The 14,245-nt window shown below is 49.1% G+C and overlaps 1 protein-coding gene across 1 annotated transcript in view; it reads left to right on the top strand.

Annotated features, from left to right (window-relative positions):
* LOC147108234 (dedicator of cytokinesis protein 7-like) overlaps window positions 1-14,245 on the top strand; it is a gene marked incomplete at its 5' end in the record, with an annotated part of 242,453 nt that overhangs the window by 2,720 nt on the left and 225,488 nt on the right. The window contains 2 exons of the mRNA XM_086005998.1: window positions 40-215; window positions 5,563-5,634. Coding sequence (XP_085862124.1) covers window positions 40-215; window positions 5,563-5,634 — 248 coding nt within the window. The remainder of the gene's footprint in view (window positions 1-39; window positions 216-5,562; window positions 5,635-14,245) is intronic.

The raw sequence follows: 14,245 nt of genomic DNA, 5'->3' as shown, positions 1-14,245 counted from the left end.
AATTCAATATGCAAATGTTACAACCTGTGTGTTTTTTAGCCACTCAGTTTTGACCCTGTGGAGCCCTTGGATTTTGAGGCACATGTAGTAAATCAGATGGCCAATCCTAAGCTGGGATCACTACGGGATCTGGTGGATTTCCCTAAGGATGATGTTGAGGTCACCCTATCTTCTCGAGAGTACCAGACAGTTAATCCTGCTGTCCCAGACAATTGGTAAGAGGAATGATTCTGAATAAAATGCAATATGGAGGCTGCATTGAGACATGTTTACTTCCCTTTTTATAATTTTTAACTGTTGGATTAAATATAGATTAATGGAGGGTTAGGGTGGGCACAGATGTGTATTTATCCTATGCAGGTCAGCATGTACATGCCAGTGACTTGCTGCTGTGCCTGTCTGTACCTCATTGCTGTATGCATCAATATTTTACTCCTTTTATATGTGGGTAATTGATTGTACGTCAGTAATCTGCTGCTGTATGTTTCTTTATCTCGCTCCTGGACATGCGTGTAACTCGCTCCTGGACACATCTGTGAATTGCTGCTGTCATGACTGTAACTTGCTCTGTGCACATTGGTAACTTGCCCCTGTACTCATTGCTGTCACATCTATAACTCACTGCCATGGGTCTGTCGTATGTGCATAACCGAGCAACCTCCTAGCTTTGCTGAGACTCGTTCATTGGGACCATTCTTGCCCCCTGGCAGCAGCATGCACTTGTAGCTTTGTTGGTAATGCACCTTGGTCTCCCCTCTCCCTCAAACTCAGACTAATCTTCATAATTTGAAGTTGATTTACATTTTTTAATATTCCCTCCTCGGCAGGGTGACTGTTGGTGTTCATTCTCTTTATCAGATCCTTTTGTAGCACAGACTCGGAAGTGTTTGTGTCAAATGGAGAAAGTGGAAGCTGTGACTTCTTGGTTTCCACTTGGCTGTAGACCTGGTTTCCATGGTGATGTGCTACAGGCTGAACTTCACTTCCCCACATTGTTGTGGGAAGATTAGCAATGAAATGATACCACTTTCATCTCCTGGGTGTGGAGGGGGGGGCGGTGGTGGGTGGTGAAGGGAGTCTCCAGTAATGCTCTCGATTGTTCCTTAAATTTTAATTTATAACGAGAAAAGATTTTCATAAACCTGAAAGAGATAAAAGCTGTAAAATATTCATGCGATATATTTCTTGTGTCAGTCTTGGCTCAGTGGGTAACACTCTCACCTCTGAGTCAGAAAGTCCTGGGTTCACACCAGGATTTGAGCACATAATCTAGGCTGGACATTTAATGCAGTGCTGAGGGAGTGCTGCACTGTCAGTGGTGCCGTCTTGCTGATGAATCGTTAAGCTGAGCACCCATCTGCCTGTATCTTGGGAATGTAGAAGATCCCATGGTAGATCAGAGATTGCTCTGTTTTCTGGGTAACATTCTTTCATTAACCATTACCACCAAAAACAGACCAACTGGTCATTAATCTCATTATTCTTTGCGAGACCTTGCTGTGTGCAAAATAGTCATAGGGCTGGATTTTATTCAGGAGTCGAGTTGGAGGCAGGACTACAACTTTCGGGGTTGTAGTCCCGCCTCCATCAAGATGCGGCCAATCCACGCGATTTTAACTTGATTGACCTTGTTGAGCCCGCCCAGCGGGCTCAGCAGGCCAATTAAGGGCCACCCGGCAACAGGTGACGTCACAGACTGAAATTTCATCTGTCAAGACGTTTTGACAGCTGAAATATCAGCGTTTCACAGCTGTTTGAAGCTGTCAAACACTGACAGTCTTACTTCTAACATGAGTCCTTCTCCACAGATTCAGTTAGAAATCTCTCCTGCACAGAAAGCTGCAGGCTGTCACTTTTAACAGTTCACGGCCATTCTGCTTTCTGTGCCGGTGAGATGAGGGTCTCCCGGAACCTAAAGGAAGGAAGGCTGTAAAGGTAAGAAAAGGTAATTTACACTTCTTTAATCACTTTAGACACACCAAACACACTTACCTTTGCACTCATGCACACATCACTCACCTGAACACCGACATCTCGACCCCTCCAAGCCCTTCAACCCGACGGCCTGATTCCTCCAACTTGGCGTGGTTTGGAGCCGTCGGGAATCCCACAGTTCAAGATTAAAAATAGGGATTAGCTAAAAATTGCCTGTTAACTACCTGTTAACAGGCAGTTAAGTGGCACTAATCCCTTCTGGCCTCAGGTAGGCGGGTCCCAGTGCGGGGCGGGTACCCGCCTCCTTTGAAACTGGCATGGAGGCGGGTTGGGGGCAGGATGGGGTCAGGACCCCCAATTTCTGGATTTTAACCCCCCGCACGCCTCCAATCCCGACTCCACGGCACACTGAAAATCGAGCCCATAGAGTCACAGGGCTGGATTTTCATTGAGGAGTCGGGTAGGAGGCGGGACTACAACTTTTGGGGTTGTAGTCCCGCCTCCATCGAGTTCTAGCCAACCCACGCAATTTAGACTTGATTGACCTTGTTGAGCCCACCCAGCGGGCTCAGCAGGCCAATTAAGGGCCACCTGGCAACAGGTGACGTCACAGATTGAAATTTCATCTGTCAAGACCTTTTGACAGATGAAATATCAGCGTTTCACAGCTGTTTGAAGCTGTTAAACATTGACAATCTGTACTCCAGGTTAATTCCTTCCTCTCAGGATGATTTGGAGATCACCCCGGAACAGAAAGCAGAGGCTGCAGATTTTGACAGCTGGGGGCCATTCTGCTTTCTGTGCCAGTGAGATGAGGGACTCCTGAGACCTGAAGGAAGGAAGGCTGTAAAGGTAAGTAAAGGTTAGTAGAACTTCTTTAAACACGTTACACAGAGCAAACACACTTACCTCTGCACTCATGCACCCATCACTCACCTGAGCACTGACATCTCGACCCCTCCAAGCCCTTCATTCCGACGGCCTGCCTCGCTAACTTGGCGTGGTTTGGAGCCATCGGGAATCCCACATTTCAATAATGAAAATAGGGATTAGGCTAAAAACTGCCTGTTAACAGGCTGTTAATTGGCACTAATCCTCTTCCCGCCTCACGGAGGCGGGTCCCAGTGCAGGGTGGGTACCCGCCTCCTTTGAAACTGCCATGGAGGCGGGTTGGGGGCGGGATAAGGTCGGGACCCCCGATTTCAGGATTTTAAACCCCCACACGCCTCCAATCCCGACTCCACGACCCAATGAAAATCCAGCCCATAGAGTTATACGGCACAGAAAGAGGCCCATCATGTCCACGCCGGCCACCAAGTCCTGTCTATTCTAATCCCATTTTCCAGCACTTGTTCCGTAGCCTTGTATGCTGTGGCGTTTCAAGTGCTCATCTAAATGCTTCTTGAATGTTGTGAGGGTTTCTGCCTCTACCATCCTTTCAGGCAGCGAGTTCCAGATTCCAACCACCCTCTGGGCGGAAAAGTTTTTCCTCAAATCCCCTCTAAACCTCCTGCCCCTTGCCTTGAAACTATGCCCCCTCCTTATTGACCCCTCTACTATGCCCCTTGTTTATTGACCCCTCTACTAAGGGGAAAAGTTCCTTTCTATCTACCCTATCTATGCCCCTCATAATTTTGTACACCTCAATCAGGTCCCCCCTCAGCCTTCTCTGCTCTAAGGAAAACAACCGCAGCCTGTCCAGTCTCTCTTCATAGCTGAAACGCTCCAGCCCAGGTAACATCCTGGTGAATCTCCTCTGCACCCTCTCTAATGCAATCACATCCTTCCTATAGTGTGGTGACCAGAACTGCACACAGTATTCCAGCTGTGGCCTAACTAGCATTTTGTACAGCTCCATCATAACCTCCCTGCTCTTGTATTCTATGCCTCGGCTAACGAAGGCAAGTATCCCATATGCCTTCTTATCCACCTTATCTACCTGTCCTGCTGCCTTCAGGGATCTATGTACATGCACACCAAGGTCTCTCTGATCCTCTGTCCTTCCTAGGGTCCTACCATTCATTGTGTATTCCCTTGCCTTGTTAGTCCTCCCAAAATGCATCACCTCACACTTTTCAGGGTTAAATTCCATTTGCCTCTGTTCTCCCATCTGACCAACCCGTCTATATCATCCTGTAGCCTGAGGCTTCCCTCCTCGCTATTTACCACTCCACCAATTTTCGTGTCATCTGCGAACTTACTGATCATACCTCCTACATTCATATCTAAATCATTAATGTACACTACAAACAGCAAGGGACCCAGCACCGATCCCTGCGGTACACCACTGGACACAGGCTTCCAGTCACAAAAACAACCTTCGACCATCACCCTCTGCCTCCTGCCACTAAGCCAATTTTGGATCCAATGTGCCAAATTGCCCTGGATCCCATGGGCTCTTACCTTCTTGACCAGTCTCCCTTGTGGGACTTTGTCAAAAGCCTTACTGAAGTCCATGTAGACTACATCAACTGCACTACCCTCATCCACACACCTAGTCACCCCCTTGAAAAATTTAATCAAATTGGTTAGACATGATCTCCCCCAGACAAAGCCATGCTGACTATCCTTGATTAATCCTTGCCTCTCCAAGTGGAGAATAATTCTGCCCCTCAGAATTTTTTCCAATAATTTCCCTACTGCTGATGTTAGGCTCACTGGCCTGTTTATCCCTACTACCCTTCTTGAATAATGGTACCACGTTAGCTGTCCTCCAGTTCTCTGGCGCCTCACCTGTGGCCAGAGAGGTTCTGAAAATTTGTGTCAGAGCCCCTGCAATCTCCTCCCTTGCCTCTCTCAGCAGCCTGGGATACATCTCGTCTGGGCCTGGGGATTTATCCACTTTTAAGCCCGCTAAAACCGCTAGTACCTCCTCCCTCTCAACACTAATTTGTTCAAGTATATCACAATCCCCCTGCCTGATTTCTATGCCTACATCGTCCTTCTCCATAGTGAACACAAATGCAAAATATTCATTTAAAACCTCACCTACATCTTCCGGTTCTACACACAGATTGCCAGTTTGGTCCCTAATGCGCCCTACTCTTTCCCTGGTTATCCTCTTGCCCTTAATATACTTATAAAACACCTTGGGATTTTCCTTTATTTTGCCCGCCAGTGTTTTTCATACCCCCTGCACTTTCTATACTCCTCTAGGGCTTCCATTGTTTTTAGTCCTTTGCATCTGCCAAAAGCCTCCCTTCTTTTCCTAATCCATTCTTGTATATCCCTTGACATCCAGGGTTCCCTGGACTTGTTGGTCACACCCTGGACCTTTACAGGAACATGTTGGCATTGTACTCTCTCTATTTCCTTTCTGAATGACTCCCACTGCTCTGATGTGGATTTTCCTACAAGTAGCCGATCCCAGTCCACTTTGGCCAGACCCTGCCTTATCATATTAAAATCGGCCTTCCCCCAATTTAGAACCTTTATTTCCGGTCCATATAAAATGGCCGCCATATTTGCCTATAACAACAGTAAGTGCACAATGTAATCCATTCGATGTGAAGCACTTCGGACACCCTGAGGATATGATATGTATATAAGTTCTTAGATTTGTTTCCTTTCCTTCCTCTTGTACCTTTTAGAGAAATGAGTAATCCTCTTCATGTTGTGCCTTGATAGGAATAACCTGACCCCACAGGTGAGGTCATGTGTCGTAACTTACACCAAGAACTGGCTGACGGTAACCAGGAGGTAAGTGAAATATCATCACCTCAACTAGTGCAGCAAGGGACAAGCTGAATGCTGCCCAGAGTATCTATACGTTATTATATCTCTGTTTATATAATTAATAATTGGTCCGAAGCAGAGTTTGGGAAGTGGGGGGAACTAATCGGGAGGAGGTGCGAGTGGTGGTTGACAGAAGCCCGCAGATTTAATGTGGAGCCGGGAGGAGAACTCCTGCTTCCCTTGGTTCCACAATAAGGTAAATAAATTAAATTAAAACTTACCTTTTCAGAGATAGCCTCCAGCGGTCCCTTTGAGAACCAAGCGCCCGAGAATACTGACTGTAGCGCACTGCAGTCTGTTGCTGATAAATTTTACAAAGGGGGCCTTAAACATGCGTCAGACCCCATATTTGCATATGCAAAGGGCCTTCTGTCTCTTTCAGGTGCGAGCCCTCGATGCTTGTGCAGGAGCCTTTATCAATATGGCGGGTGGCGCAATTCCGGCATAGAAAGAGCGCACGCGGCCTGCCATATTGGACACTTAGGAGCCTGTTTCACACCTGTAAATCAGATGTGGTATTGTCGAGTTTCTAGGAAAAGGCTTTTCTAGTTTTGTGCACGGTAAAGTAAGAAGGACGAGCAAGGAAAAGAACAATGAATTAAAGAAGAAGGTGGGGAGGGAGGATGTTTTCAATAGAACCTGTCCGTACTGCGCAGTGTGTGAGGCAGCAGCAGCTCCTCTTGACCTCTCACATGAGTCTCGGGCATTCTTGTGGTTCTGCCTCTGCCCCTTTATTTATGCTCCCAGTTTATATTTATTTTAATGTTGATCCTGAACAACCCCAGGGAATCTGTGTTTTATACAGTTTGTCTTGGTGGCAATTGCATCTTCTTTTCTGCTATCTGTTCATTTTATAGAATCTTAGGGGGGAAAAATTGAGTCGCGCCCCCTTTTGGGCGCTAACTTTGCTGGGGCGCTACTTTTAGCACCACGAAAAATGAGCACTCCCGCCGCCAAAATTCATCAGTAGCGCCCCAAGAGAGAAGCAGGGCGCTACTGGAAGCGCCCCGCCTCCCTCTTGGGGCGCTGTGAGTGAATATCGCAGCGCTATGTGCTGCAGCGTCACGGTACTGCAGGTCTTCCTCCCCTTCTTAAAGTGAAGGGGCCCAGCGCAGCGCGACCCGGGGCCCAGCTGGGCCACCAGGGATTGGCGTGCCGGCAAAAGAGCCCGGAACTCAAGAGAAGTGCCGGGCTCACGGAGCACAGCCAGCACTCTACAGGGGGGCTGGTCAGGAGGCCGGGGACGGCAGAGGGAGCAGGTGCTGGCAGGTGGCCAGCAACAAAAATGGCCGCCCGGCACCTTGCCTTTAATTAGCGCCGCCCCGGCCACAGGTATGCCCCCCTGACCACGTCGGACATAGCATCCGGTGGTAAGTCAGGGGGCGCTAACTAAGATTGTGGCCGGGGCCCGAGCGGGGCGCTGCGCATAGCGCTAACGGTTACCGCTGCCACTAACCTCCCGCTGAATTTCGCGGGAGGCGTTGGCAGCGCCGCGCCTGGGCGCTAGTTGCTTTGCGCCCCGTTAGCGCCCTAAGCAGCCGAATTTTTAGGCCTTAGAATAGTACAGCACAGAAGGTGGCCATTCGGCCCATCGAGTCTGTGCTGGCTCTTTCGAAGAGCGTTCCAGTTAGTCCCACTCACCCACTCTTTCCCCATATCCCTGCAATTTTTTCTCCATCAAGTATTTATCCAATTCCCTTTTGAAGGCTACTATTGAATCTGTATCCATCACCCTATCAGGCAATGCATTCCAAATCCTAACCACTCGTTGCATAAAAAATGTTTTTCCTCGTGTCGCCTCTGGTTCTTTTGTCAATCACCTTAAATCTGTGCCCTCTGGTTATCAGCCCTTCAGCCATTAGAAACAGTTTCTCTTTATTTACTCTATCTAAACCCTTCATGATTTTGAATATGATGTGGTTGGGATTACGGAAACGTGGCTCAAGGATGGCCAAGACTGGGAACTCAACATCCAGGGGTATTCGATATTCAGGAAAGATAGGCAAAAAGGAAAGGGAGGTGGGGTAGCATTACTGGTTAAAGAAGGGATTAACACAATTGTAATGAAGGATATTAGCTCTGATGATGTGGAATCTGTATGGGTAGAATTGAGAAATACTAAGGGGAAAAAAACATTAGTGGGAGTGGTATATAGACCTCCAAACAGTAAGGCGGAGGTTGGGGATGGCATTAAAAGGGAAATTAAAGAAGTGTGCAATAAGGGCACAGCAGTCATCATGGGTGACTTTAATCTACATATAGATTGGGCTAACCAAATTGGTAACAATACTGTGGAGGAGGAATTCCTGGAGTGTTTACGGGATGGTTTCCTGGACCAATATGTCGAGGAACCAACCAGAGATCAGGCCATCTTAGACTGGGTATTATGTAACGAGAAAGGATTAATTAGCAATCTTGTTGTACGAGGCCCCTTGGGTCGAAGCGATCATAATATGATCGAATTCTTCATTAAGATGGAGAATAAAGTAGTTGACTCAGAAACAAGGGTCCTCAATTTAAATAAAGGAAACTACGATGGTCTGAGGAGCGAGTTGGGTAGGATTGATTGGGGAATGGCACTCAAAGGGGTGACGGTGGATAGGCAATGGCAAACATTCAAAGACTGAATGGATGAACTACAGAAGTTGTTCATCCCAGTTTGGCATAAAAATAAAACAAAAAAGGTGACTCAACCGTGGGTAACAAGGGAAATTAGGGATAGCATAAGATCCAAGGAGAGGACATACAAATTGGCCAGAAAAAGCAATAATCCTGAGGATTGGGAGCAGTTCAGGATTCAACAAAGGAGGACAAAGGGATTAATTAAGAAAGGGAAAATAGAATATGAGAGTAAGCTTTCAGGGAACATAAAAACTGACTGTAAAAGCTTTTATAGCTATGTGAAGAGAAAAAGATTGGTGAAGTCAAGCGTAGGTCCCTTGCAGTCAGAATCGGGGGATTTTATAATGGGGAACAAAGAAATGGCAGACCAACTAAATACATATTTTGGTTCTGTCTTCACAAAGGAGGACACAAATAACCTCCCAGAAATACCGGGGAACAGAGGGTCTGATGAAAGGGTGGAACTGAAAGAAATCAGTATTTGTAGGGAAATGGTGTTAGGAAAATTGATGGGACTGAAGGCCGATAAATCCCCAGGGCCTGATAATCTACATCCCAGGGTACTTAAGGAAGTGGCCCTAGAAATAGTAGATGCATTGCTGGTCATCTTCCAGAACTCGATAGACTCTGGAACAGTACCCATGGATTGGAGGGTAGCTAATGTTACCCCACTATTCAAAAAAGGTGGCAGAGAAAAAGCAGGGAATTATAGACCGGTAAGCCTGACATCGGTAGTGGGGAAAATGCTGGAGTCCATTATAAAAGATGTAATAGCAGAGCACTTGGAAAGCAGTGACAGGATCGGACAAAGTCAACATGGATTTACAAAAGGTAAATCATGCTTGACTAATCTACTAGAATTTTTTGAGGATGTAACTGGTAAAATAGATAAGGGAGAACCAGTGGATGTGGTGTATTTGGACTTTCAGAAGGCTTTTGATAAGGTCCCGCATAAGAGATTAGCGTGTAAAATTAAGGCACATGGGATTGGGGGCAAGGTATTGACTTGGATAGAGAACTGGTTGGCGGACAGAAAGCAAAGAGTTGGAATAAACGGGTCGTTTTCCGAGTGGCCGGCAGTGACTAGTGGGGTACCGCAAGGATCGGTCCTAGGACCCCAGCTGTTCACAATACAGGTAGACTATCCTTTATCCGAAAACCTCGGGACCAGCCGTGTTTCGGTTTTCGGAAAATTTCGGATTTCGGAAGGTGGGTCGGCGGGGGTCCGCGGGGGGGTCAGCGGGGGTCGGGGTCGGCGGGGGTCCGTGGGGGGTCCGCGGGGGTGTCGGCGTCGGCTGGGGTCCGCGGGGGGGTCCGCAGTCGTGGCTTGTCCGTCGCTGCTAGCCTGGAATGCAATGAAGTTCCGCATTTCCACCAACAGGTCGTCGTGCTCGGTCGGAACAGGGGCCGGCACCGCCGCGGGCTCAGAGCTCTCGTTGCTTTCGAGCCTTTGGAAGAGAGTCAGGTGGTTCCGCGGGGGGGTCGGTGGGGGTCCGCGGGGGGTCGTGCGCACGACTTACGCTGACCCTCTGCTCAGCGTAAGTCGTGCGCCACTCTGGTCATGTTGTGCGCACGACTTATGCTGACCGAAAAAACCTTCGGTTTTTAGAGGGTTTCGGTTTTCGGAAGTTCGGATAAAGGGTAGTCTACCTGTATATATTAATGATCTGGACGAGGGAATTGGATGTAATATCTCCAAATTTGCAGATGACACAAAGCTGGGTGGGAGGGTATGCTGCGAGGAGGATGTCATGAAACTCCAGTACGATTTGGACAGGTTAGGTGATTGGGCAGAAACATGGCAAATGCACTATAATATGGATAAATGTGAGGTTATCCACTTAGGTGGCAAAAACAGGAAGGCACATTATTATTTGAATGGCAATAGATTGGGAGAAGGGGAAGTGCAAAGAAACCTGGGTGTTCTTGTGCACCAGTCGCTGAAGGTAAGCATGCAGGTGCAGCAGGTGGTTAAGAAGGCAAATGGTATGTTGGCCTTCGTTGCAAGAGGGTTCGAGTACAGGAACAAGGATGTCTTGCTACAGTTGTACAGGGCCTTGGTGAGACCACACCTTGAGTATTGTGTGCAGTTTTGGTCGCCTTATCTGAGGAAGGACGTTCTTGCCATGGAAGGAGTACAGCGAAGATTCACCAGGCTGATACCTGGGATGGCAGGAATGACGTATGAGGAGAGATTGTGTCGATTGGGCTTATACTCACTGGAGTTTAGAAGATTGAGAGGGGATCTCATCGAAACCTATAAAATTCTGTCAGGCCTGGACAGACTAGATGCTGGAAGGATGTTCATGATGGTCGGGGAGTCCAGAACCAGGGGTCATAGTTTAAGGATAAGGGGTAGGACATTTAGGACTAAAATGAGGAGGAATTTCTTCACCCAGAGAGTGGTGAACCTGTGGAATTCTCTGCCACAGAGGGCGGTGGAGGCCAGTTCATTAAATATATTCAAGAAAGAGTTGGATATATTTCTTAAGACTAAAGGGATCAAGGGATATGGGGAGAAGGCAGGGACAGGGTACTGAATTTCAATGATCAGCCATGATCTCATTGAATGGCGGAGCAGGCTCGAAGGGCCGAATGGCCTACTCCTGCTCCTATCTTCTATGTTTCTATGAACACCTCGATCAAATCTCTTCTCAGCCTTCTCTGCTCTGAGGAGAACAACCCCAGCTTCTCCAGTCTATCCACGTAACCGTAATCCCTCATCCCTGGAACCATTCTAGTAAATCTCTTCTGTACTCTTGCCGAAGCCTTCACATACTTCTTAAAGTGAGGTGCCCAGAATTGGACACAATACTCCAGCGGAGGCTGAACTAGTGTTTTCTATAGGTTTAGCATAACTTCCTGGCTTTTGAACTCCATGTCTCTATTTATAAAGCCCAGGATCCCATATGCTTTATTAACTGCTTTGTTAACCTGTCCTACCACCTTCAAAGATTTGTGCACAAACACCCCCAGGTCTCTCTCTTCTTGCACCCCCTTTAAAATTGTACCATTCAGCTTGTATTGTCTCTCCTCATTCTACCTACCAAAATGTATCACTTCACACTTTTCTGCATTGAATTTCAGCTGCCATGTGTCCACTGTTAATTACACTTTCAAGTTTCCTTACATAGAAGTACATAAGATATACGGCACAGAAACAGGCCATTCGGCCCAACCAGTCCATGCCGGCGTTTATGCTCCACTCGAGCCTCCTCCTGTCTTTCCTCATCTAACTTTATCAGCATAACCCTCTCTTCCCTTCTCCCTCATATGCTTGTCTAGCCTCCCCTTAAATGTATCTATACTATTTGCCTCAACCTCAACCACTCCCTGTGGTAGCGAGTTCCACATTTTCATAACTTTTTGGGTAAAGAAGTTTCTTCTGAATTCCCTGTTGGATTTCTTGGTGACTATCTCATGGCCTCTAGTTATGCTCTTCCCCACAAGTGGAAACATTAGCCCAGAAATTCGGGTCCCCACGGGTGAGTACGCACGGGGTACTCACCTGTAGGCCCAATGAAAGTGCCGGTTTCCTGCATGCGCTGCGCATGCGCGGGAAACCGGCACTTCCGTTCCCCTGAACGAAGGGGTTCAGAGTTCGAACGCGTGCGCGGGAGAGGCTGCGAGTGCGCATCGAACTTCATTTTTTTTTGCAGGTTTTCCCGGGAGGGTAAGTCTGAAGAAGTTACACATTTAAAAAGCAGGTGTAAGGCCTGCTTTTTACAAGATAAGTGGTGAATTAATTAAAATTAAAACATTTTTTCCACAGGTTTATTATTTTTAAATACTTTAAAGCAAGGTAAGTTTATTTTTAGCCCTGTTAGAAAAGAAAATTTATAGTTTATTTAAAAAATGTGATGTTTAAAAAAATTTTATTTGAAGATTAAGGCCTAGAAATTCATTATAGCCACTTTTGGGGCGGTAAAGTCGGGCGGCCGCTAAAGTTTGCGCCCGGCGCAAATTCGAGGCCACTTCGCTGATATTCATTAGCTTCGCCTTAAGAGTTTGCTCGAGCGCTAAAACTGGCAATGCACGGCTCTCTTTAGGCACTAAGCCGGAGGTGCTGAGCGATACCGCCGAGGCCGGGCGCAGCGCAGGTGCGGCCATTTCTTGATTGACAGCAGACACCCTGGCGCCGGCCAGCTCTTAAGGGGGAAGGGTCGACTTGGTCTGCTGCCACGCCCTGCACACTGGAGCCCTCCAGCTAGGCCTGAACACTGCTGCTGGACCCATATAGCACCTCAAAGTATGGAGAAGGCCCGTGAACGAGCGCAGCGCTTCTCAGAGCTTGATCTGAGGGTGCTGGTTAGCGCTGTGGAGAAGAGACGCCATATTTTGTTCCCAGACAATGGGAGGAAGCTGCCGACCTGCGTCTACCGGAGAGCCTGGAGGCATGTCGCCACCAGGGTGACATCGAACAGTGAGGTCCCTAGGAGCGTGGTACAATGCCGCAAGAAACTAAATGACCTCGCCAGGATTGTCAGGGTGAGTACCCTTTCCAGTGTCCTCCTCATCCTTGCATGTGCACCTCACATTATGGGCAAAGGGACCTGAAAGCCCTAATGGCCAGCCCTCATGCAGCAGCTATGGGTCAGTCATGAACATCAATTGCACATTGTACACTTAACGCACTGGCCAGGCTATTCGACCATGGGAGGCAGTGCACACAAGATCAGGGCTACACACTGGCCAGGCTATTCGACCATGGGAGGCAGTGCACACAAGATCAGGGCTACACACTGGCCAGGCTATTCGACCATGGGAGGCAGTGCACACAAGATCAGGGCTACACACTGTACTTAGAGGCCGTCCTTTCTCTTGCAGGCCAAGCTGGCCAATAATAAGAGGAGCCGGACTGTGACCGGGGGAGGCGGACCCCAGATCCAGCCGCTCACCGAGCTGCAACAGTGCGTGGAGCGCATCATGGGTGCCCAGGTGATTGGCCCCGTTGCATCTGGAGATGCCGACCCTGTTCTGGGCACCAATGGTAAGGACATCATTTTTTGGACCTCTCTCGTCCCACTTACGCATCAGATCTACATCCTTTGCCACTGTCCGACCAATGCGCTGAATGCCACCACTCATGCATCCCTCGCTGACGCCCTCTCCTCACTCTAAAGCTACTCTTGTGCCTTCCTGCTTTCAGATGGTGAGGAGGAGGTCCCTGAAGTTGCCAGTGACAGCCCCTCAGAAGAGGAGGAGGAGGAGCAAGAGGAAGGCGGCCCATCAGGGGAACCCTCAGCCGCGGCAAGCCATGCCACTGTAGGGGAGACGTCTTCCCTGGAGGGGAGCGTGGGGGAAGGGTTGGAGGGGAATCCAATTGCTGGGCCCAGCGGCGTCCAGCAACGCAGGAAGGGTCGGCCAGTTCGGCGGCTTTCTCCCCAGAGGGAGAGCCCGGCCTCCAGTCTGGGGACGGTCAACGCCGAGGAGATGCGCCGCCTCGAGGACATGTCCGCGGACTCGGAGCGCCGGCACACGGAGCTCATGGGGGTAGTGGGACGGATGCCTGAGGCCATGCAGTCCCTGTCTCAGAGTGTCACCGAATTCGGGGCCTCTGTGGCAGCGATTGGCCAGGTGATCAGTGGTGCCGTGCAGTCACTGGCTGCTCTGATGCGGTCACAGAACAGGGCAACACGGGCACTCACTGCTGCCACACTCGCTGTGTCAGCCCGGCATCGCCAGGGCACCCGGCGCGCTGCAGCAGCACAGCGGTCTGTCCCTCGGCAGATTGCTGCGCATGCTGCAGTGCTGGCCCGGCCGAGTGCCAGTGTCTCGGGCGACCAGCGAGCGCCTGCCATCCGCCAGCTTGCCCCCATTGCTCCAGCCGCCACTGCCACTCCCCCAGTGGAGCTGCCACGAGCTGCTGCAGCGACTGATGCTGGCCAGCCACAGCTGCAGCATTCACCAGCCGGCCCCTCGAGGGCCAGACCTCGTCTAGGCCGACCCCCAA

This window comes from Somniosus microcephalus, chromosome 13, assembly GCF_052327205.1.
Source record: "Somniosus microcephalus isolate GS21.2 chromosome 13, FLI_Smic_1.0, whole genome shotgun sequence".
Classification (NCBI taxonomy): Eukaryota; Metazoa; Chordata; class Chondrichthyes; order Squaliformes; family Somniosidae; genus Somniosus; species Somniosus microcephalus.
The sequence above is the reverse complement of the archived record's forward strand: the minus strand, read 5'-3'. Positions and strand labels throughout refer to the sequence as shown.